Consider the following 21640-nt stretch of genomic DNA (forward strand, 5'->3'; position numbering starts at 1 on the left):
CCTTGGATTGCAAAGTTCTCCGGGACATCTTCCCACATCTAGAAAACCGAGAACTGTGGCTCAGCTGCGAAGCTGGAGCTGCGTCTTAGCATGGGGTGCTTTTGTAGCTAACTCCCATCATCAAAAAAGAATCAAAATGCTGTTTAACATTAAAAGTGGGTGAAGTAGAGGGTTCACCACTCTCAGCTTCAAGCTTAAACAGGGCATCACATAGATTCTCAAGAAGAATAATTCTAAAGACCTTATAAAAAAAAAAACAAGACAGGAATGGAAGTAAAAAGAAAAGAAGAGAACGTTTTATCAACAAAGAACACAAAAAAGGATTTTAAATATGCCATCGAAAACAGGACCTGTCCTGGGTTTACATCTTGTTTTCTTCAAAGAGAATCTGAGCGTAAACAGTCATAGTAGGAATGCCTTGCGTTTCCTGGTGAGGTTTGATGAGTTCCAGTTCAGCATAGGTTAGATTCTCATCAGCGATTTTTGGCTGCAAAACACAATTGGAGAAGTGTGTCCATTCAATTGAGTTTACTGGGTAATTTGGCAGTCTGCCTTTTAGCAAACATGCGACAGCAGTAAAATGAACAACGGCAGCAGCAAAATAAATCTATGGCCCGGAGCCAGGGCTTCCCCGGTTACATATAGAATCAGTTCCTCAAACATGAATCAGAAGATTGTATCCAACTGAGATTTATTTAGAGTAGACCCGCCGAAATTAACGGATCCAAGTTAGCCATGTCCATTAAGCTCAGTGATGGTACTCTGAGATGATTTAATCAACAGCACGTGTTTACTCAGAAGTAAGTCCCACTGATTTAAATGGGACTTAACTCCCAAGTAAGAATGCATAGGCCTGCAAGCTAAGATGTCTATTTTATAGGCAGAAATACAAAACATGACTTGTGTGGAAAATGTCCAATTAAAATTAGATATATAAAAAGGCAACAAGCAGCAGCAAACCCAAAGTAGAACCTCTTCTCCATCCTGGTCTTCAATATATAGCTCAACAGTGTTCTTCTGAATGCTCCCTTGACCTATACTGAAACCTTCAGAACATAGTACCTAGAACTCACCTAGAAGTCATGGTAACCTTACCGGGACATTCGCAGGAAAACCAAAATGCTTTACAAAGCTATTGTACTACCAACTGTACTGTACGCGTGCAAAACAGGAACCACTTATAAATGCCATCTCTAGCTCTTCGAAAGATTCTACCAACAATGTCTATATATATATATGGACCATAAAGACCATAAAGAAGGCTGATCGCCGAAGAATTGATGCTTTTGAATTATGGTGCTGGAGGAGACTCTTGAGAGTCCCATGGACTGCAAGAAGATCAAACCTATCCATTCTGAAGGAAATCAGCCTTGAGTGCTCACTGGAAGGACAGATCCTGAAGCTGAGGCTCCAATACTTTGGCCACCTCATGAGAAGAGAAGACTCCCTGGAAAAGACCCTGATGTTGGGAAAGATGGAGGGCACAAGGAGAAGGGGATGACAGAGGACGAGATGGTTGGACAGTGTTCTCGAAGCTACAAACATGAGTCTGACCAAACTGCGTGAGGCAGTGGAAGACAGACGTGCCTGGCGTGCTCTGGTCCATGGGGTCACGAAGAGTCGGACACGACTAAACAACAACAAATTATATATATATATATATATATATATATATATATATATATATATATATATATAATCACTTGGAAAGACAGGCAAACTAAATGTCAGTGTACTGGAAGATGCAATGATTCTTCAACATCAATTTTGTTAGACTAGTCATGTTGTTCGGATGTCTGATTATCATCTTACAAAGCAACCACTCTATTCCCAACTTAAGAATGGAAAGCGTAATGCTGGTGGTCAACAAAAGAACTTTAAAGATGCTCTCAAGGCAAATTTATATATTTTTTTAGTATAAACACTGACAACTGGAAATCACTGGCCTGTGAGCGCTCCAACTGGAGAACAGCCTTTACCAAAAGTGCCATGGACTTTGAAGACGTTTGAACCCAGGACAAAAGGGAGAAACGTGCCAAGAGGAAGGCACACTTGGCAAATCCTCACCGTGACCAACTCCCACCCAGAAACCTATGTCCCCATTGTGGAAGGATTGGACTCCACGGTCACTTATGGACAAACTGTTAAGACCATATTCATGGAAGACAATCTGAGTTGGCTATGAGCAATCACAGAAGAAGAAGAAGAAAAAGAAGGAGGAGGAGGAGGAAAACCTAGAAACCAGGTAGATCAGGGAGGTTACATTGGATCCCTCTTCATTGATATGCTCTCTTTCTGTCTGTGCTGTGATATATATTAGAATTCAGCCATGTCAGTCTCCATTTGGAGGGTTCAAGTAGTCTACTGCAGATGATAAAGGCTTTCCACAGGTCTCACATATGTGGAAAAGCATGACTGGATGAACTCTAGAGTTCGGTTTCAGGAGACTAGGCCCATTTAGTCTTTGTGTTTTGCTCTCGTGGGCACCTTCTGTTCATGCCAAACCAACAGGCCCTTTTCTTCCCCTCCTTGGTTACATTTCTCATTCCAATTCCATCCCAAAACATCATGAATCCAAAAACGGCCCTGCAACACCCAGCTCATGTAAATTTTAGAGCTAAGATTTATGAAATCACATTGTCCAGGTGTATTATTATATTATCTGGAAATTGCATTGTTTTCTTGGGTAGATTATCTCTTTATTCCTACTTTATTCTATTAAGTTTGGATATGAAAAATAACACTCGATTCTTCCAATACAGGTCACCGGGCAGCATTGGCTGATGTGTTACTTTCATACATTTTTATGATGTTCCTATAGTAAACATAATTTAATAAAGCCAAAACACACTAAATAAATAATTGCATCTAGAAAAGCAATAAAAGCAAATAAAATTAGTACTTTCATAAGTGGAAAAGGTACTTCAATTACTGCTACAAGCAACGGCGCACCATAAAATGTGTAGAATAATTTCCCTTATGCATATTTCCAGTATGTAATAATTTGATTGAAAATATGAGGAAACACACAGGAGGTTCAAAATTGTGGAGCACATACAGTTCTCAACAAAGGATGTGTAATAACTGAGCATGGGAGATACAGCTTTATCATAGCCCCTTTCCCAGGCAAAAATCAGAGGAGGGGTGTGTGTGCTGCCATTGTCTATCTTTAATTATATTTTGCCAAGTTTGCTTAGTTGGAAAGAGAGCTTTGCGCGATGAAAGTTAAGATGAAACTTTCCCAGCGTGTAACCGCATAGGCTTCTCAGAACACCATTTTGACCTGGAAATTAAAGCAGCATCAGCTGAAACGAAAAGGGCACCCAAACCCAACTGCTGGAGACAGCAGGGGGCCCTTGTGATTCCTCCCACCCCCCCAAAAAAATCTATTCTTGATGCTTTAGAAAGCACTTGTGAAGTATATCATGGAAGAAAATAGATTTAGGGCAGAAATGTAGAACCAGCGACATCATCTCTGCTAACGTCCATGCCCAGAAAATGCCATAAAATTGGAACAGATGTTGGGGTCAGCAAGGCAATTGGGAGAACGGCCCTCTTTAATAGGGCTTCTCTTGATGGCCAACTGCAATTCACCATTGGCTCTTCTCTTCCTAATACTGTTGTGCCTTGGAAGTCAAACCGAATCCGTTCCGGAAGTCCATTTGACTTCCAAAACGTCCGAAAACCAAAACGCGGCTTCCGATTGGCCGCTGGAAGCTCCCGCAGCCGATCGGAAGCCCCGTCGGCTTCCAAAAATAGTTTACAAACTGAAACAGTCACTTCCGGGTTTATGACATTCAGGAGCCAAAACGTTCGGGAACTAAGCGGTTTGAAAACCAAGGTGCGACTGTACACAAACATGCTGGCGAATAGTTGTGGCAATCTTTGTTTCCCTTTCTGAAGCTGCTGGGTGGTGGTTAATAGTTTTCAGCATGGTTTTGCTGTTAATGGGGAAAGAGATGGGTACTTGACATGATTCATATGCCTGGCAGTTTCCAGCAACAAGAGAAAAGATACTGGCCTCTTGTAACTTTTTCTTTGAATGGAGAAAAGGCAGGTTGGGAATAGCAGTTGTGAACAAGCAAATGCCAAGGAAGAAGGGTGTTAACCAGCCCTCTCTGCTTAGTGTGGGTGATTTTAAGAGTCACCAAACACCTCTCCAAAGAGGGCCATCTGCAGTGCTACACACTAGGTTCATTCACCCGTCAACACCAAGACTCGCGATTCTCGAACTCAATAGACCAATGGTCTGACTTATGCAACTTCCTATGTTCCCAATCACTCCAAGGCTCCAGGCCCTGTGGAAGCACTCAAGGAAAGACTCACAAGGAGCAATGGGAAGGAGGAATCTGACACCATGACGCTGTCATGGTCACCACAAAGATCCCCAAACTGCACTGTACCAATTGGGAGCCCAGTGCTAATTCTGAGGCCACCATGAAACTCTGCGGAGTCCCAATGTGGTCAGTAGGGCTGGGCAATAAAGCAATATTGATTTCATAATTTTGGACCTGTTGTGGGAAAACCCGTGAAGCCAGTCAATGCCTCAACAAAGCTCCATCCTTATTTCAGAACTTGTGATATATCAGTAGAGTTAAAGCTATGGTTTTCCCAGTAGTGATGTATGGAAGTGAGAGCTGGACCATAAAGAAGGCTGATCGCCGGAGAATTGATGCTTTTGAATTCTGGTGCTGGAGGAGACTCTTGAGAGTCCCATGGACTGCAAGAAGATCAAACACATCCATTCTGAAGGAAATCAGCCCTGAGTGCTCACTGGAAGGACAGATCCTGAAGCTGAGGCTCAATACTTTGGCCACCTCATGAGAAGAGAAGACTCCCTGGAAAAGACCCTGATGTTGGGAAAGATGGAGGGCACAAGGAGAAGGGGATGACAGAGGACGAGATGGTTGGACAGTGTTCTCGAAGCTACCAGCATGAGTTTTACCAAACTGCGGGAAGCAGTGGAAGGCAGGAGTGACTGGCATGCTCTGGTCCATGGGGTCACGAAGAGTCGGACACGACTAAACGACTAAACAACAACAACAACATATCACAATGTTGTAGAACAGGTATCGCCCAGCCCTAGTGGTCAGTCCTTTTCTTTCTGCCTCCAAATAATTGGGGGGAGCCATAGAAAACCACTTTTGTGGGAGCGAATCAGCCCCATGGGCCAGCAGTTGACCTCCTCTGCTGTAGTCTGTGGGACAGGTTAGGAAATGCCACTGTTGCCAATTGTACCTAGTTTGTTATTACATTTTGTAATGGGCAAAATAGATGTGTGCATTTGGTGGAGGCCATATGCATTTCCATTTTGTATATTTCCTTTTTTAAGGAACTAAACAGCAAAAGTCATCTAGCACAATATAATAATAATAATAATAATAATAATTTATTATTTGTACCCCGCCCATCTGGCTGGGTTTCCCCAGCCACTCTGGGCGGCTTCCATAGAAAACCAAAAATACACTAAAATATCACAGATTAAAAACTTCCCTGAACAGGGCTGCCTATCTGCATATTATTATTATTATTATTATTATTATTATTATTATTATTAAACAGCCAATATATGTACTGCAATTCTCCATTACCATTTTTGTATTAGGAAAAACTGTTCAAATTGGGGGGTTGGGTGGGGTGGGAGAAGTGTCATCTGTAAAAACTGTGTGAGTGTGTTTGTGGGCGGGTAGGTTAAACTCCCTACATCTAAAGTGCTCCTCTACTTTTTACCAAAACTAACAGGCATGAAATCTGATCCTGGATCACTGCAAGCTTGTCAACTTCAGAACCAAGCCTTCCCTGCTATTTTAGGCAGACCCAGAATTTATTTTGGAAAGGGAGAAGTTTAAAAAGTGCTTACACACACAGTCTGGCAGAAGGATACATTCAAGTTACACACACAGAATCCTTGCCAGCTGTGCTGGCAGCTGTTGAGAGGGGGAGCTGAATTTCGCCCTCCCTGCTCTACATCTCCTTCCCTTGCTAAACAGCTGAGGGGCACCATTCTGTAACTTCTCAGAGGTTTCAAGTTAATAAGAGGTCTTTAAAAAGTGGGTACTAGGGCATTTTTCGTGGGACACAAATGAAGGAGCCCACCTGATATCTAGTCTATGGTCTAAAGGTAAAGGTAAAGGACCCCTGACGGTTAAGTCCAGTCGCAAACGACTCTGGGGTTGTGGCGCTCATCTCGCTTTATTGGCCGAGGGAGCCGGCGTTTGTCCGCAGACAGCTTCCGGGGTCATGTGGCCAGCATGACCAAGCCACTTCTGGCAAACCAGAACAGCACACGGAAATGCTGTTTACCTTCCCACTGGAGCGGAACCTATTTATCTACTTGCACTTTGACGTGCTTTTGAACTGCTAGGTGGGCAGGAGCAGGGACCGAACAACAGGAGCTCACCCCGTTACGGGGATTCGAACCGCCAACCTTCTGATCGGCAAGTCCTAGGCTCGGTGGTTTAACCCACAGCGCCACCCACGTGAATAGGAGGTCTTTAAAAAGTGGTTACTAAGGCATTTTTCCTGGGCCACAAATGAAGGCATCCACCTGATATCTAATCTATGGTCTACCTTCCAGCTAAAATGAGCTATGCACCTAGAAGGTACAAGCAAAACCTGTCACTATAGTTGGGAGGGAATCCTATCCACACAACAATCTGGGTGAAAATGAGAATTGGATATGCAAGAATACTTATTGCAAAGTACTGGAAGACACAAGATCTACCCACCCGGGAAGAATGGCAGATGAAGGTGATGGACTACATGGAACTGGCGGAAATGACTGGCAGAATCTGAGACCAGGGAGAAGAGTCGGTGGAGGAAGATAGGAAGAAATTTAAAGACTATCTACAGAAACAATGTAAAATTAATGAATGTTAGAAGGATGTTGGAATGAAGTTACGTGGTTTTAGCAGAAAGGTTATAAAGGTTTAGGAAAAAACAGACTGTTAATTGGTGAAAGGAGGGAAAGTTAAGTTATATTATATTAAGATAAATTACAGGACAAAAATTGGAAAAGATGGAAAGGATTTGCTGAAATAGCTAACCGAACTAGAATACAAAAAAGGGAGGTGTGAGGAGGTCAAGGAAACAAGCAAATGAAAGATAAGTTATGGGAAGGTTTGATGTGTTTTTTACTTGTTTCTATTTTTCTGCTTTTTTCTGTTTCTCTCCCCCCCCCCTCTTTTTTCTTATTGTGATGTGCTGTTTTGTTATTGTTTAATATGGTGTTTTTATTTTTTATTTTTGTAACTTTTAAAACTTTAATAAATATTATTTTCCAAAAAAAGAGAGAGAATTGGATATGCCTTTGTGGGAATACTTACCAGAAGAACTTTCCTTTGTGGTTTCAGAAGTTTGGGCTTGGGGAAAGAGGTTGATATCGGTGCTGTAAAGGTAAGAAGAGAACGGCGAGGAATTACTCCTTATTTCTGCAAACTGGGTTCCTTCTAGGACATGCAGAAACACTCCTAAGCTTTGACTCAGGGAAAACCTGCCAAAATAATGGAAAAGCAAGGCAAACGGCACTCCAGATTCAACAGTTTGCGCACAGGAATGCACTGCCTTGCCTAGCAATCTGCACCATCTGCTCAAAAAAGCAGGGTTTTCCAACCACAGCCTTGTGGTCAAAGAGATTGCAATGTTCACACAAAGAACCAAAAGTCTGTATTAAAAACAAACAAACCCATAGCTTTAAAGGGCTATAAGAAACAGCGGCACCCTGAAAATCAAGGCACAGGCACCCTGATTGATCCAGGAGCCACCTTCAAATCAAAGCTTCCATCTCCAGGCCATGGGTACAAGCTGTCAGCATCGCCCTTGAGCCAGTGCCACTAACTGGACTCATACACTTCAGCCCCGAATGGGCTAGGCGAGCTGGGTAGCACTTCCAGAGACCACCTTCTGCACAGGAACAGGTCAAAGTGCTGTGGACTCACAGCTTAGAGTTGTGAGCACCGGATTCACTCCAACAAGAAGACAGTCGTCGCACAGCAGAGTATAGCAGAGTATAAATGACTCGGAGAGCAGCTCTGTACAATATCTTCTTTATTCTATCTACAACTATAATACACAACTATATACAGAGCATAAATGAATGCTGAACTGCACTGAGTGTCTGCAGCTGCTCTTAGCAGCAACCTTATCTAAACACACAATCTCTCTCTACACTCAGTCTCTCTCTCTCCGACACACTGACTGACTCTTTGATGTTGTGCTGGAGCAGATTAAGTAGAGAGCAGAACACCGCCCCCTCCTCTCTGGAAAATCACCAGACTCATCAGGAGATTCTTGGATATGGGAGGGGTGAAATCTCCTCACAAGCCCCATGTTGGGCAAAAGATTTCTGCATTGCAGGGGGTTGGACTAGATGATCCTTGTGGTCCCACATAGATTCAAGATGATTCTATGTGGAGCATCCCACGCCAATTGAGGAATTCCCTGCAGAAGCACTTGCACAACCAATATCCCGTCCTCATCCAGTTACCACTTGGGGAATCTTTCTGAAAAATGAGTAATTTTCCTTATCAGTTGCTTGGATGAAATAGTAGGCTTGGATTCACCACCACCCTACCTATCAAACAACCAGTTGGTGCAATTATTACGTTTGGAAGAATGCTTTCTATGCATGCAGCTCCACTTGCTGCGTGAGAGTAAATTACATTTGGATCAGGGCCAAACCTGGGACGTACTGGAGTTGATCTCACATGGGTGCTGCCGTAGCAGCAGATAGATCAAGGGTGAAGAATTGGATCTGGCCTACCTGTTGATTGTCACCGGTCAGATTTCAAAGGGTGATGTCAGATGGTAACAGAGGAACTGCTGATCAGAGGTTACCACAATCTCCTTTGAAGACATGCGTTCAATCAGCTGATGGCACTGAGAGCATTGCGGTCAAAGGGACCAGCTATAACTGCTGACTGGTGCTAATGGTGAGCCCCTTTTAAAGTTTGTTTAGAAGTCTCTCCTGATGCACCAATATCCTTTTGTTGTTGTTGTTGCATGGTGTGCACTGTCAGGAGCTCGTCCTACACTTGAGTAGGACCCTGGCAGAGAAACATGCCCGACTGGCATGTTCTCTCCCTCCTGGTCAACCGTTCGGGAGCTTCAAAAGCTTTCTTCAGCCCGAACATCACAGCGACCGATGCCAACAGACATCGGCACACTTAGGGATCCGCAGAGTTTGCGCTGTTCGCATGACAAACCTCAGCATTTTGGCTAATCTACTTTTATTTACATATACACGGAGCACTGCAACATGGCTCCCCCTCTCTCTAGCATCAGGCAGCAAAGAGAAAGAACAAAGGACAACAGTCCCACTTCACTGAACACAGTAACACAAACATCCTGTCTCCGTCACTTCCCACTCTGTGGAGTCAAAACATACACCATAATGTGATAGACAACAATCCCATGACTGCAATCATGGAGCAGGAATTCTAATTCATGTGGATCAGTAAACTATGCTGGAAAAAGATGCAAACCAAAAACTGGCACATCTTCCAGTTTTGGAGTTCATCTGATGTTCTCCAGGACTAACCAGAAGGCTGGTCGAGTCAAACATGAGAAAGAAGCAACTCGCAGACCAACAATGAAACTGAACAAGGGTTGTCCACCCATTGCCAATCCTGGACTGTGAATATTTGGTAATTTTCGCCTTGGCCACTTCTTTGGACCCAGCAGACCACCCACCACAACATGCTGCTCAGGAGGTACCACACACCTTTCGCTGGGATGGCAGGAGGCTGCTCAACTTTCTTCTTCTTCTTCTTGATTTTCACAGGCTGTTCTGGAGACAAGCTTGTCACACTGGTGACCGTTTCCCCTAAGCTGAGAAACAAGAGAACCTGGTGAATAGAGAGCAGGAGAAGAAAAGCACATAAAACCTTCTCTGGGATGTTTAATTCAAGGTTCATTTTAAAAGGGTAGTCTCTTCTCCAAAACCTTAACCAATATCTGTCTTATTAACCATCTCTCTCTCTTGAGTTTTTGTTGGTTTTCAGTTGTCTCTACATCATCTGATGAACCTTCATCACTGTATTCTTACAAAGACCAGCTAAGCATGCCAGTGTGGAGGCTGAATTTTTGTGAAGTCACCAGACATTATATTCCCTCCTGGTTGCCCCAAGATAGGGATACACACTAGTGGTTGGCTTCCATTTCTTTATTGTGAATAATTTCAATCAAAGTAAATGCAGAAATGGGAGATCCATTATTAGGAAGACGTTTCTCAAGGGGAAAACAGATGTGACAATCTAATCAGTTTTTTTGCCAACCTTGAGTTCTTCAGATATTTTGGACCACAACTCCCATGCTGGTTGGGGCTGATGGGAATTGTAGTCTTTGCCCAAAATATCTGGAGTCCACCAAGGTGCCAAAAGCTGATCTAAAATGGTTTGCATACACATTCACTGCTCTGAAATCACATTACGGATTTCCACCACAACATCTACTACACTTATGTTTTCTCTTGGTCTTCCCCCCTAAATTTGATTCAATTTTATTATTACAAGCACTGATGGAGTTTATTGTTTCTTCCCCTCTCAGGACACTATGAGAAGTTTGACTCCCCCCACATTTTCTTTACATTAAATTGTTTGTTTTTAAGTATTTATAACCTGCTCTTCACTGAATATTTCAATCCCAGAGCGGGGAAACGATGAAATGAAATAGTAATACGAATGTACAGCTAGCAATATACAAAAATTACAGAATCCATGAAAGCCAGTCCAATGAATAAAACAAATTAATTGCTCCACAATAAAATAAACAAAGCTGGTATGGACAACAATTAGAATTTCCAATTTAACCTTGTATCACTATAGTAATTTACACAGAGGCCTAGTTTATACAGAAAGTAGAATCAAGAATGCTGTTCCCGGACTGCAAAAACACTAATATTTTAGTGCTCCCCTAGAACAACAACTTCCTGTGCTTAGAAAATCAGTACATCTGGGAATAAACTAGGCTAAAATATTTCCCTACGGCAAGCATAGGCAAGCTCAACCCCCCAGGTGTTTTGGGACTACAGTTCCCATCATCCCTGAGCACTGGTCCTGCTAGCTAGGGATGATGGGAGTTGTAGTCCCAAAACATCTGGAGGGCCAAGTTTACCTATGCCTGCCCTAAGGTCTAAGCATTTTACTTGCAGGGAGAATTTTATCGGCAGGAGGGGGAGAGCATTCAACTATAGTCTGAAATGGTGTGGTCCAAGGGTCGGCAACCTAAGGCCCATGGGCCACAAGCAGCCCATTGGGGTCGTTTTACTAGCCCACTAGCCGCTCCCAAACCGAGCTGCCCGGGTTTGGGGTTTTGGAGACAGTCATTGGGTTTTGATGCTGCTTGTCTTTGCCCTGTTTATCGTGCTGGTTCTGCTGCTGTTTATTGGCACTGTTCGGTGTTTCCTAAACTTAGGTACCACTCAACCGACAAGCAGTCGGCTGGAGCCACTTTGGATTCAGATGTGGAATATGACCTCAGGAGAGTAGGTCCTCATGGAGTTCCTAAGTTTGAAGCACTAATAGGTTAAAGATCTTCATGACCAGTGAATAGAATTATTTCTGCACAGGTCATACTGATCTTCCCAAGAAACCTGGAGCCTGTGAGAACTGGTAGAAATGCATATTAGAGAAGCTCTGGGAGGCCCAAAGGCACCTGCTGCCTCCACTTACAAGAACTGGGAGAAGAGCAACCTTTTCTTGGCATTTGTCGTGCAATTTTAGCGGTCTAATACTGGAGCTCTCCAAAGAATACCGTATTTTTCGCTCTATAGGACACACTTGTCCCCCTCCAAAAATTGAGGGGAAATGTATGTGCGTCCTATGGAGCGAATGCAGGCTCCTTGGCTTCAGCGATAGCAACGCGAAGCCTCCAAAGCGCAGAGGGAGCACTCCCTCCGCGCTCCGGAGGCTTCGCGTTGATTTTGCTGAAGCCTTGAGAGCGAGAGGCGTCGGTACGCACCGACCCCTCTCGCTCTCCAGGCATCAGGGATAGCCGCCTGAAGGCCTTCGGAGTGCAGCGCAAGTTCCCGCTGCATTCTGGAGCCTTCAAGTTCCTTTCACTGAAGCCAGGAGATTCTTGCTCTCCCGGCTTCAGCAAAAGGAACCCGAAGCCTGAGGAGCGCAGCGGGCACTTGCGCTGCGCTCGGAAGGCTTCAGGGATAGCTGCACGCAGCCCCTTTGGCAGGGAGAAGCTGCACGCGGCTATGGCTTCCTGCTCACTGCCTTGGCTTGTGCCATAGTCGTGCGCAACCCCTCCGGCAGGGAGAGGTTGCGCGCAGGCTGTACGCTGCTCTTTGGGGCTGGGGGGGAAATAAGATTTTTTTTTCTTTATTTCCCCCACTAAAAACTAGGTGCGCCCTATGGTCCGGTGCACCCTATGGCGCGAAAAATACAGTATTTCCTGGTACAGGCTCTACAAGCTCAGAGCCAGGTCAGCCAGGACATTCTGGTTTGCCTGCTCAGCCTCATCTAAGATAGAAGGAGGACCTCCATTAGAGGATTCCTTGATCTGATGCCTCCTTGGCAGGGCACGGTGTGGCCTTGCTAAGAATTCCATCGGTGGGGATGAGGAGATGCTTATTCTGCATCCTGCGAAAGAAGGCTTTCAAGGTGAGACAAGCTCCTTTAAAAAGGCCCTAAATCCACATGATTGGTTCTGGCAAAGATGGAAAGTTGCCATGTCCTCGTGGACTTGACAAAAGGGAGCTTCATTCCTATGGCAGCAAGTTATTGGCATCTTGGTTCATCATTAGGGTCCACTGCCTTGGAGACAAGGGCATCCAACCAGGGTATTTTAAGATATGGTTACCAGATTTTTTCCAATGAATCCAGGGACACTTTTTTTGTGTGTCTGAAGTTGAGTAGCAATAGAGAGTCAGTAGTGGGGATGGTGAGGCAAAAGACCCTGGGCCCAAGCACAGATGCATATTGTATAAAAGTGCAAAGCCCTTCTTTTGCACCCTGTGAGACATAAATGCGCAGTTTTTAAAGAACTGGGTAATGGCGCGCCACCTGCCCATGACTAACTTTTTATTATATGTTAAGAAATATACCATATTTTTCGCTCTATAGGACGCACTTTTTCCCCTCCAAAAATGAAGGGGAAAGGTGTGTGCGTCCTATGGAGCGAATGCAGGCTTTCGCTGAAGCCTGGAGAGTGAGAGGGGTCGGTGCGCACCGACCCCTCCCGCTCTCCAGGCTTCAGGCAGCTATCTGCAAGCCTTCGGAGCCCAGCGGGAGTTCCTGCCGGGCTCCGAAGGCTTGTGGATAGCAGCCTGTTCTGGGGGCTACGGTCGGGGGAAGCTCAGGCTTCCCCCGTCCCCAGCCCCACAAGCTCCGGAAGCGGCGGTGAGGTTGTGCACAATCTCGCCGCCTCTCCTGGACCTGTTTTGGGGGCTGGGGTCGGGGGAAGCTCGGGCTTCCCCCGACCCAGCCCCGCCCCAACCTCCCGGCTGGAGAGGTTGCACGTGGCTAAAGAGGAAGCCAAGACAGCCAGTGGGGTGGATCCCGCTCACTGTCTTGGCTTCTTTGTTCTTTGGGTCTTGGGGGGGGAAATGATTTTTTTCCCTTTATTTCCCCCCCTAAAAACTAGGTGCACCCTATGGTCCGGTGCACCCTATGGAGCGAAAAATACCGTATTTGTCGGACAGAAAATAAGCAAAGCAATCCATATAAACCATTTGGAGACAAGTAAAACAAGATTATATGTCTTGTCTCCTTTTCCTACCTGTTCTGGGAACACTTCACCAAGTAATGTTTCACTGTGAAAAACAGTGGAGAAAGAAAAGTAGGGGAGAAAGAAAGGCATTGTTTAAGCAATTTCCATCTTCTTGTTACAGGTTGAGGGTCTCCCAGTTGTAAGGCATATGTGAATCTCAAAAAGGTGGAACAGAGGAAAAAGCACATTCTTCATTCAGGCAGTGGCCAGCTAGGTAGGCCCATGATGCAAAGCCACAGAACAAGTCAAAGACAGTGTTTCCCTCTTCTCTGGTCCAAAGGCTGAGACCCTACCTGTCCGTGGACTGTCTCGCCAGAGTGGTGCATGCTCTAGTTATCTCCCGCTTGGACTACTGCAATGCACTCTTTGTGGGGCTACCTTTGAAGGTGACTCGGAAACTGCAATTAATCCAGAATGCGGCAGGTGACTGGGAGTGGCCGCTGAGACCATATAACACTGGTCCTGAAAGACCTACATTGGCTCCCAGTACGCTTCTGAGCATAATTCAAAGTGTTGGTGTTGACCTTTAAAGCCCTAAACGGCCTCGGCCCAGTATACCTGAAGGAGTGTCTCCACCCCCATCGTTCAGCCCGGACACTGAGGTCGAGCTCTGAGGGCCTTCTGGTGGTTCCCTCATTGCAAGAAGTGAGGTTACAGGGAACCAGGCAGAGGGCCTTCTCGGTGGTGGCGCCTGCCCTGTGGAACACCCTACCATCAGATATCAAGGAAATATGCAACTGTCTGACTTTTAAAAGACATCTGAAGGCAGCTCTGTTTAGGGAAGTTTTTAATGTTTAATTCTGTATTGTGTCTTTAATATTCAGTTGGGAGCCACCCAGAGTGGCTGGGGAAACCCAGTCAGTTGGGCGGGGTATTAATAATAAAATTATTATTATTTATTTTCTCAGCAAATGAAAAAAGGAAGCTTCAAGTGTATTTGAGAGAGAGAAGGGGGGGGAGAAAGAAAGAAAGAAAGAAAGAAAGAAAGAAAGAAAGAAAGAAAGAAAGAAAGAAAGAAAGAAATATCTGCAAAATCAGAATTGTGATAATGCTATAACTTAAAGAAATTACAATGTTGTGGCATGTTTCTCACAAGGCTAGTAGTTAATCAAGCAAAATACTGCCATTATAAAGATAAAAAGCAAAGAAATGTGAATAAAAACAAATTGCATTTGCCTTAAAGTTATGAGTTAAATTTCTCCCAATAACAGTTCATTGCACCTTCGTTATTCCAAAAGAAAACAGAGAAGCCCACTTCTCTGTTCATTTGCTATCCTGTTCTCTTTCCTCATACTTCTTATATGGCATGTTCCAATTTCTTGTGCTCCCAAATATTTGCAATCCATGAATCAGTCATAGGCAGACTAGCTCTCTTCCAGGGATAGCAAACAGCCATGCAAGGCTGCCGTCAGCGAGTAAACTGTCACTTACAAATCGTTTGTTAGAACTGTCCCTTTAAGATAGCAAAATGATATTGCTAAAGGTTCTTTTGGCAGACCATATCTCTTGGAGGTTTTAATTTATGCTAAAATAGAATCCCAGAAGACGTTGATCTCGGGGTATTATCAGAGAATATATCCGTTTGTTCCTGAAGCTCCGGCATTTCAAATATTGATCTAGCATTAGGAAATATTTGATTCAATTTTGCTGGTGTCAGATACTATCTCCATAATAAGTGAGAGGAATTCTCTTTAACATGTATAATTCATACACGTTGTGAGTTGGGGAAGGCTTTAATAGAAACAGAGTAATGAAAACAAACCCAAAACAGTAATGTGCATGGAAATGGGTGATGAATTGTGAGTACTGTTAAACAACTCTAAAAACAAAACAAAAAAACCAAATGGGGGTTGGACTAGATGACTCTTGAGGTCCCTTCTAACAATTCTATGATTCATTAAATGAAAAGCAAAAACGTGACTATGTGCAAAACAATATGGCAAGATATGTTGTTGTTGTTGTTGTTGTTGTTGTTGTTTAGTCGTTTAGTCGTGTCCGACTCTTCATGACCCCATGGACCACAGCATGCCAGTCACTCCTGCCTTCCACTGCCTCCCGCAGTTTGGTCAAACTCATGTTGGTAGCTTCGAGAACACTGTCCAACCATCTCGTCCTCTGTCATCCCCTTCTTGTGATCTTTCCCAACATCAGGGTCTTTTCCAGGGAGTCTTCTCTTCTCGTGAGGTGGCCAAAGTATTGGAGCCTCAGCTTCACGATCTGTCCTTCCAGTGAGCACTCAGGGCTGATTTCCTTCAGAATTGATAGGTTTGATCTTCTTGCAGTCCATGGGACTCTCAAGAGTCTCCTCCAGCACCATAATTCAAAAGCATCAATTCTTCGGCGATCAGCCTTCTTTATGGTCCAGCTCTCACTTCCATACATCACTACTGGGAAAACCATAGCTTTAACTATACGGACTTTTGTTGGCAAGGTGATGTCTCTGCTTTTTAGGATGCTGTCTAGGTTTGCCATCGCCTTTCTCCCTAGGAGCAGGCGTCTTTTAATTTTGTGGCTGCTGTCACCATCGGCAGTGATCATGGAGCCCAAGAAAGTCAAATCTCTCACTGCCTCCATTTCTTCCCCTTCTATTTGCCAGGAGGTGATAGGCCCAGTGGCCATGATCTTTGTTTTTTTGATGTTGAGCTTCAAACAATATTTTGTGCTCTCCTCTTTCACCCTCATTAAAAGGTTCTAACAATTCTACGATTCATTAAATGAAAAGCAAAAACGTGACTATGTGCAAAACAATATGGTGAGATATAATGGTCTTGCTAAATGTGCACAAAAACATCATTTATCAGCCTCAGCTTTTCTTCATCACTCACCACGGGAGCGTCTTTTGTTGATCAGTGTCTGGCAGAGGACAACCACGGTGAACAGCAAGACACTGACGATGCCTATGGAACACACGAACACAGCATAGACATACAGGTCTGAAAGGCAAACCATGGATGCGTATCAGACATCTGCTTTCATGTCTACCCAAGAAAGAATACACAAGTTTTGAACAAAAGTAAAAACACACTCGGAGCCCCGGGCCAAAATCTTGGCAAGAAAGGTGTGAAAGGAGAAGAATATTACAGTGCTACCTCGGGTTAAGAACTTAATTTGTTCTGGAGGTCCATTCTTAACCTTAAACTGTTCTTAACTTGAGGTACCACTTTAGCTAACAGGGCCTCCTGCTGCCGCTGCCGCGCGATTTCTGTTCTCATCCTGAAGCAAAGTTCTTAACCCGTGGTACTATTTCTGCATTAGCGGAGTCTGTAACCTGAAGTGTCTGTAACCTGAAGCATTTGTAACCCGAGGTGCCACTGTACCAACCATCCATACTGGGCAAGACCAAAAGCCTGTTCTACCAAGAATCTTGTCTTTAACAGTGAGCCGACACAGAGGTAAAAAAAGGTAAAGGTAAAGGACCCCTGGACGGATTAGGTCCACTCAAAGGCGACTATGGGGTTGCGGCGCTCATCTCGTTTTCAGGCCGAAGGAGCCGGTGTTTGTCCACAGACAGCTTTCTGGACCACGTGGCCAGCAGGACTAAACCACTTCTGGCGCAATGGGACACTGTGACTTAATTCAGAGCACACGGAAACACTGTTTACCTTCCCATCACAGCGCTACCTATTTATCTATTTGCACTGGTGTGCTTTTGAGCTGCTAGGTTGGCAGGAGCAGGGACCGAGCAATGGGAGCTCACCCCGTCATGGGGATTTGAACCACCAACCTTCTGATCAGCAAGCCCAAGAGGCTCAGTGCTTTAGACCACAGCGCCACCTGCATCCCTTATACCCGACACAGAGGTACTTGATAAAAGGCTTAAATGATAAAAGGTTTAAGCTCATTGAGAGAAGTGAGGTTATAGGGAACCAGGCAGAGGGCCTTCTTGGTAGTGGTGCCCTCCTGTCAGATGTCAAGGAAATAAATAACCATTTGACTTTTAGAAGACATCTGAAGGCAGCCCTGTTCAGGGAAGTTTTTAATGTTTGATGTCTCACTGTGACAGTGGCGGGGGTGAGGAGGAGCATCAGAAGATGCCACTTGTCCACTTGGTCATTGGTTTTTTGCCTGGCTGGCAAGGAAGCAGGTGAGACCAATGATGAGGAAGAGCTGCAACAGCAGGTGATAATGGCTGTGAAAAGGAAGGTTCTCCGAAGAATGGGAGAGGTAGAGCTTTTCTATAATATTATACTTTGCATACATTCAGAATCTGGCAAGTGTTCCACATCCCTTCTCTGGTGGAATTTTGCTGCCTCCTGAAAAGGCTTTTCACCTGCCTCTTAGTCAGTTTTCTTCCCCTTTCTCATTTTTATGGCCTTGTTGATATTTTCTCCACTACCCTTCTGTCAGCTTTGAAAGCCGCTTCTTGTGATTGACTTTCAGTTTCTGTATTTCTTAGTCACCTGAAACGATTTAGTTTTGAACTAGAAACGAGAGGATGTGAACATTCCTAACAAAGCAAATAAAATTACTGTTTGGAGATTGCATGAAAGATTTCCACAACGCCAGGAAAATGTGATATCGGAGTTCAAAAACGTTTTGTTTGGCAGATAGTCAACAAAACTGCACATCTTCCCTATAGAAGGGAGGATTTCAAACAAGCAGAGAGACACTGCAAGCCAGTGACTTCACTCCAAAGGCAAGTGAACCCAAAGGCTCTAATATTCTATAAAATATTTGTGGTAACAATCCAACTTGTTTAAAACCAGACTCATCGACATGAATTTTAGTCACATTTCAAGAGCAAATGTCTGTCTGTCTCTCTCAAGCTTTTTGTACCCATTTTCTTCTATAAGGAACAGTTTACATCAGTTCAGTTTCTGAAAACTTCCCCGATATTTGTCCAAATTAATTTCTGTTCATTTAGTAAGATGCTCTTTAATGACAATGAATGTTGAATACGCAACACTTGCTGTTCTACTCTTTATATTATATTCAGTCAGGCTTACCCACGTATAAATGTCCCCCCAATATTTTATTCAAGTTGGCACCAAATCAATCAATCAATCAATCAATCAATCAATAAAGGCAAAGAGACCTGGCACCCTTTCCCCCACTTACAGAAAGCAGGATTATGTGCCCATTATGTTTAGAGCCCTGAAGCATTTTTTGGTGACTCCTGGTTAAAGTAAATGTGTAACTATGGCTGTAACCCTTCTAAGAGCTCCTAAAACCAGTGGGTGCAAAATTTTATGGGGTGTGAGTGTTTTGGCGTACTTCCCCCATAAGAAAATAGCAAGGCTGCACAACGGTACTTTTCAGTGGATTCTCACATCTTCGCGAAGAGAACAAAGGGGGGAAGCGTATACTTAACCCTCAAAGAACTTCCAGGCCTTGTGGTTTTTCTCAGCATTGGAGTCATCCGAAACTCTGGATGAAATCACTGCAATGGAACACACAACAGCATTGGCAAACTAGTCACACACTTTTCAGAAGGTTTCACTATGAAAGCGGATTGCAGGTCAGCAAAAGCAAGCAGCTGATCCCCTATGCCAGGCACCCCCAAACTCGGCCCTCCAGATGTTTTGGGACTACAATTCCCATCATCCCTGACTACTGGTCCTGTTAACTAGGGGTGATGGGAGTTGTAGTCCCAAAGCAGCTGGAGCGCCAAGTTTGGGGGTGCCTCCCTTAAGCAATCTAATAAACTTCTCAGCTCTGTGAAATAGTAGAAAACAACGTGAGGGTTTGTATCAGGGGCCACATAAAACACAATTATGTTCTTTATGGCTTTAAAAAACTGTGAAGTTGAGATTTTTCTGGGAAGATCTCCCCCCCCCCTAAAAAAAATAGTTTGGGTGCTTTTCTTTGATTTTTCAATATATATATATTGAAAAAAATAGCCCAACTTGCCATACATTCAAGTTTTCCCGGACATTTTGCTGATTCAGCAAAAATCCGCCTGGACGCCATTTTGCTGATCGATTCCCGAACATGTCTAGGAAAACCTGAACATCTGAATTAAATGGAACTTCACTTTTAAGTAAATGTGTATAAAATAAGGCTGTTAGCATTGGGATATGGGATGTGCCAAACTCCCCAAGCACGTGGGTCTGTGGCAGTGCAGTTTGTGCTGGAAGAAATTCAGTCAGACTCCCAACTTTTCAGCCAGTTCAGTCCTTTACTGGCAGATGCAAAGCACTAAGGCAGTTTCTCTGTACAGTGGTACCTCAGGTTAAGTACTTAATTCGTTCCAGAGGTCCATTCTTAACCTGAAACTGTTATTAACCTGAAGCACCACTTTAGCTAATGGGGCCTCCTGCTGCTGCCGTGCCGCTGGAGCCCGATTTCTGTTCTGATCCTGAAGCAAAGTTCTTAACCTGAAGCATTATTTCTGGGTTAGCGGAGTCTGTAACCTGAAGCGTATGTAACCTGAAGCACATGTAACCCGAGGTACCACTGTATATGGAGAATACAGGCTTCCCCCAGATACACAGTAGAAGCTGCAGACTTCAAACACAAGGCAAGCGCAACTCATAACAGCATACATACAGCACAGAATTCAGTATCAATCTGGCAGAACTTCCTCACAGCAAAGCAAGGAAAGCAATGAACAGCCTGTGGGATGCAACATAAACAGTCAAGTACAACACTTCCTGTTTGCCCAGAGTGGATACGCAGGGGGGTTTTACTCCATAGCCAGGAGGACATCCTGTCACACCTGGTCTGGAGCTTCCTTCTCCTGCATGGGACCAGATAGATGGGCGTGACCCCAGGAGACCCCATAAAAGGGGCTGGCCACACAGCCATGCTTCTTCTTCTTCTTCATGCCATGCTCTCTTGATACTGATGTATTTTGCTGTCTGCTGGCTCTCAGCCACAAGGACATGGGCTCATTCCCATATGGGACGAACTCAAACCCTCTTCTGTAACTCTAAGCCAGGTATCCTCAAACTCGGCCCTCCAGATGTTTTGGGACCACAATTCCCATCATCCCTGACCAGTGGTCCTGTTAGCTAGGGATGATGGGAGTTGTAGTCCCAAAGCATCTGGAGGGCCAAGTTTGGGGGTGCCTGCTGTAAGCTAAAGCCTGCCTTCAGGGATCCAACTGTGAACTGAATGTGAGTAAACTTCTTATTACTTTTAAAAGAAGCTTCTTGTGTCTTCATTCTTTTAGGAGGGACAAAAGGGGTCTTACCAGGAATATACTCCAATCTGAACAAAGCCAGATTGGATTGCTTAAGTAAAGAGATTCAAACGAATCTATCAGCTAGCTTCCTGCTATATATTGGGGAATGCACTCTGCTGCTGACTCACAAGCGTGAGTGAGGAAGGATATTACTAAATCAATATATCCTCTCCTAGTATCTGCAATGTTCCCACACAGCCCCCTCTTAATTTACCCAAGAATGACCACACCCTTGGACTGTAGTCAGGTCACTAATCACAAGACATGCAGGTGCAAGAATAAGAGAAACACAAGCTCCAGATTTTTCTTAAAAGCAATTAAAGGAACTTCATCAGTTTGAGGCTTGCAGCGTATAGAGAAGAACTGGGAAATCTGGGGCCCTCTACAGATGTTGTTAGACTACAACTCATAGATTCAGAGTTGGAAGAGACCTCAAGGGGCGTCTAGTCCAGCTCCCATCATGCCTGGCGGGGGTCCTGCTGGTGGGGGCTGATGGGCGTCAGAGTCCAACAACATATTGAGGGTTCATGGTTCCCCCACCCCAAAATGGAGACATTTGGCAGATGAACACAAAGTCATTGGCCAAGCCCATGACTGAAAAATGAACATTTATCAGGCAAGAAGTTCAGAAACTGTCTCCATATGCAGAATGTTTAGCAACCAAGTTCAACATGTTGTCGTTGTGAAAGGGTCGCCCAATGTGCTGCTGGTTATTTGCGAAGGCGATACTTGCTTTCAACTATTTGGGGGGCAGGGGGCGGGCTGGTGTGGAGGACTCCCTGGTCCTGAATGGGGTAA

The 21640-nt window shown here is 44.4% G+C and overlaps 1 protein-coding gene across 1 annotated transcript in view; it reads right to left on the minus strand.

Annotated features, from left to right (window-relative positions):
• Nucleotides 1–268: 268 nt before the first annotated feature.
• The window catches only part of VSTM4 (V-set and transmembrane domain containing 4), a 32381-nt gene continuing 11009 nt past the window's right edge, over nt 269–21640 (minus strand). Inside the window, exons 3-8 of the mRNA XM_083615988.1 lie at nt 19028–19096; nt 16542–16649; nt 13726–13759; nt 9722–9828; nt 7326–7387; nt 269–487 (exon numbers count right to left, since the gene is read on the minus strand). Coding sequence (XP_083472114.1) covers nt 362–487; nt 7326–7387; nt 9722–9828; nt 13726–13759; nt 16542–16649; nt 19028–19096 — 506 coding nt within the window. The 3' untranslated portion in view covers nt 269–361. The remainder of the gene's footprint in view (nt 488–7325; nt 7388–9721; nt 9829–13725; nt 13760–16541; nt 16650–19027; nt 19097–21640) is intronic.

This window comes from Podarcis filfolensis, assembly GCF_964270895.1.
Source record: "Podarcis filfolensis genome assembly, chromosome: 5".
NCBI lineage: Eukaryota > Metazoa > Chordata > Lepidosauria > Squamata > Lacertidae > Podarcis > Podarcis filfolensis.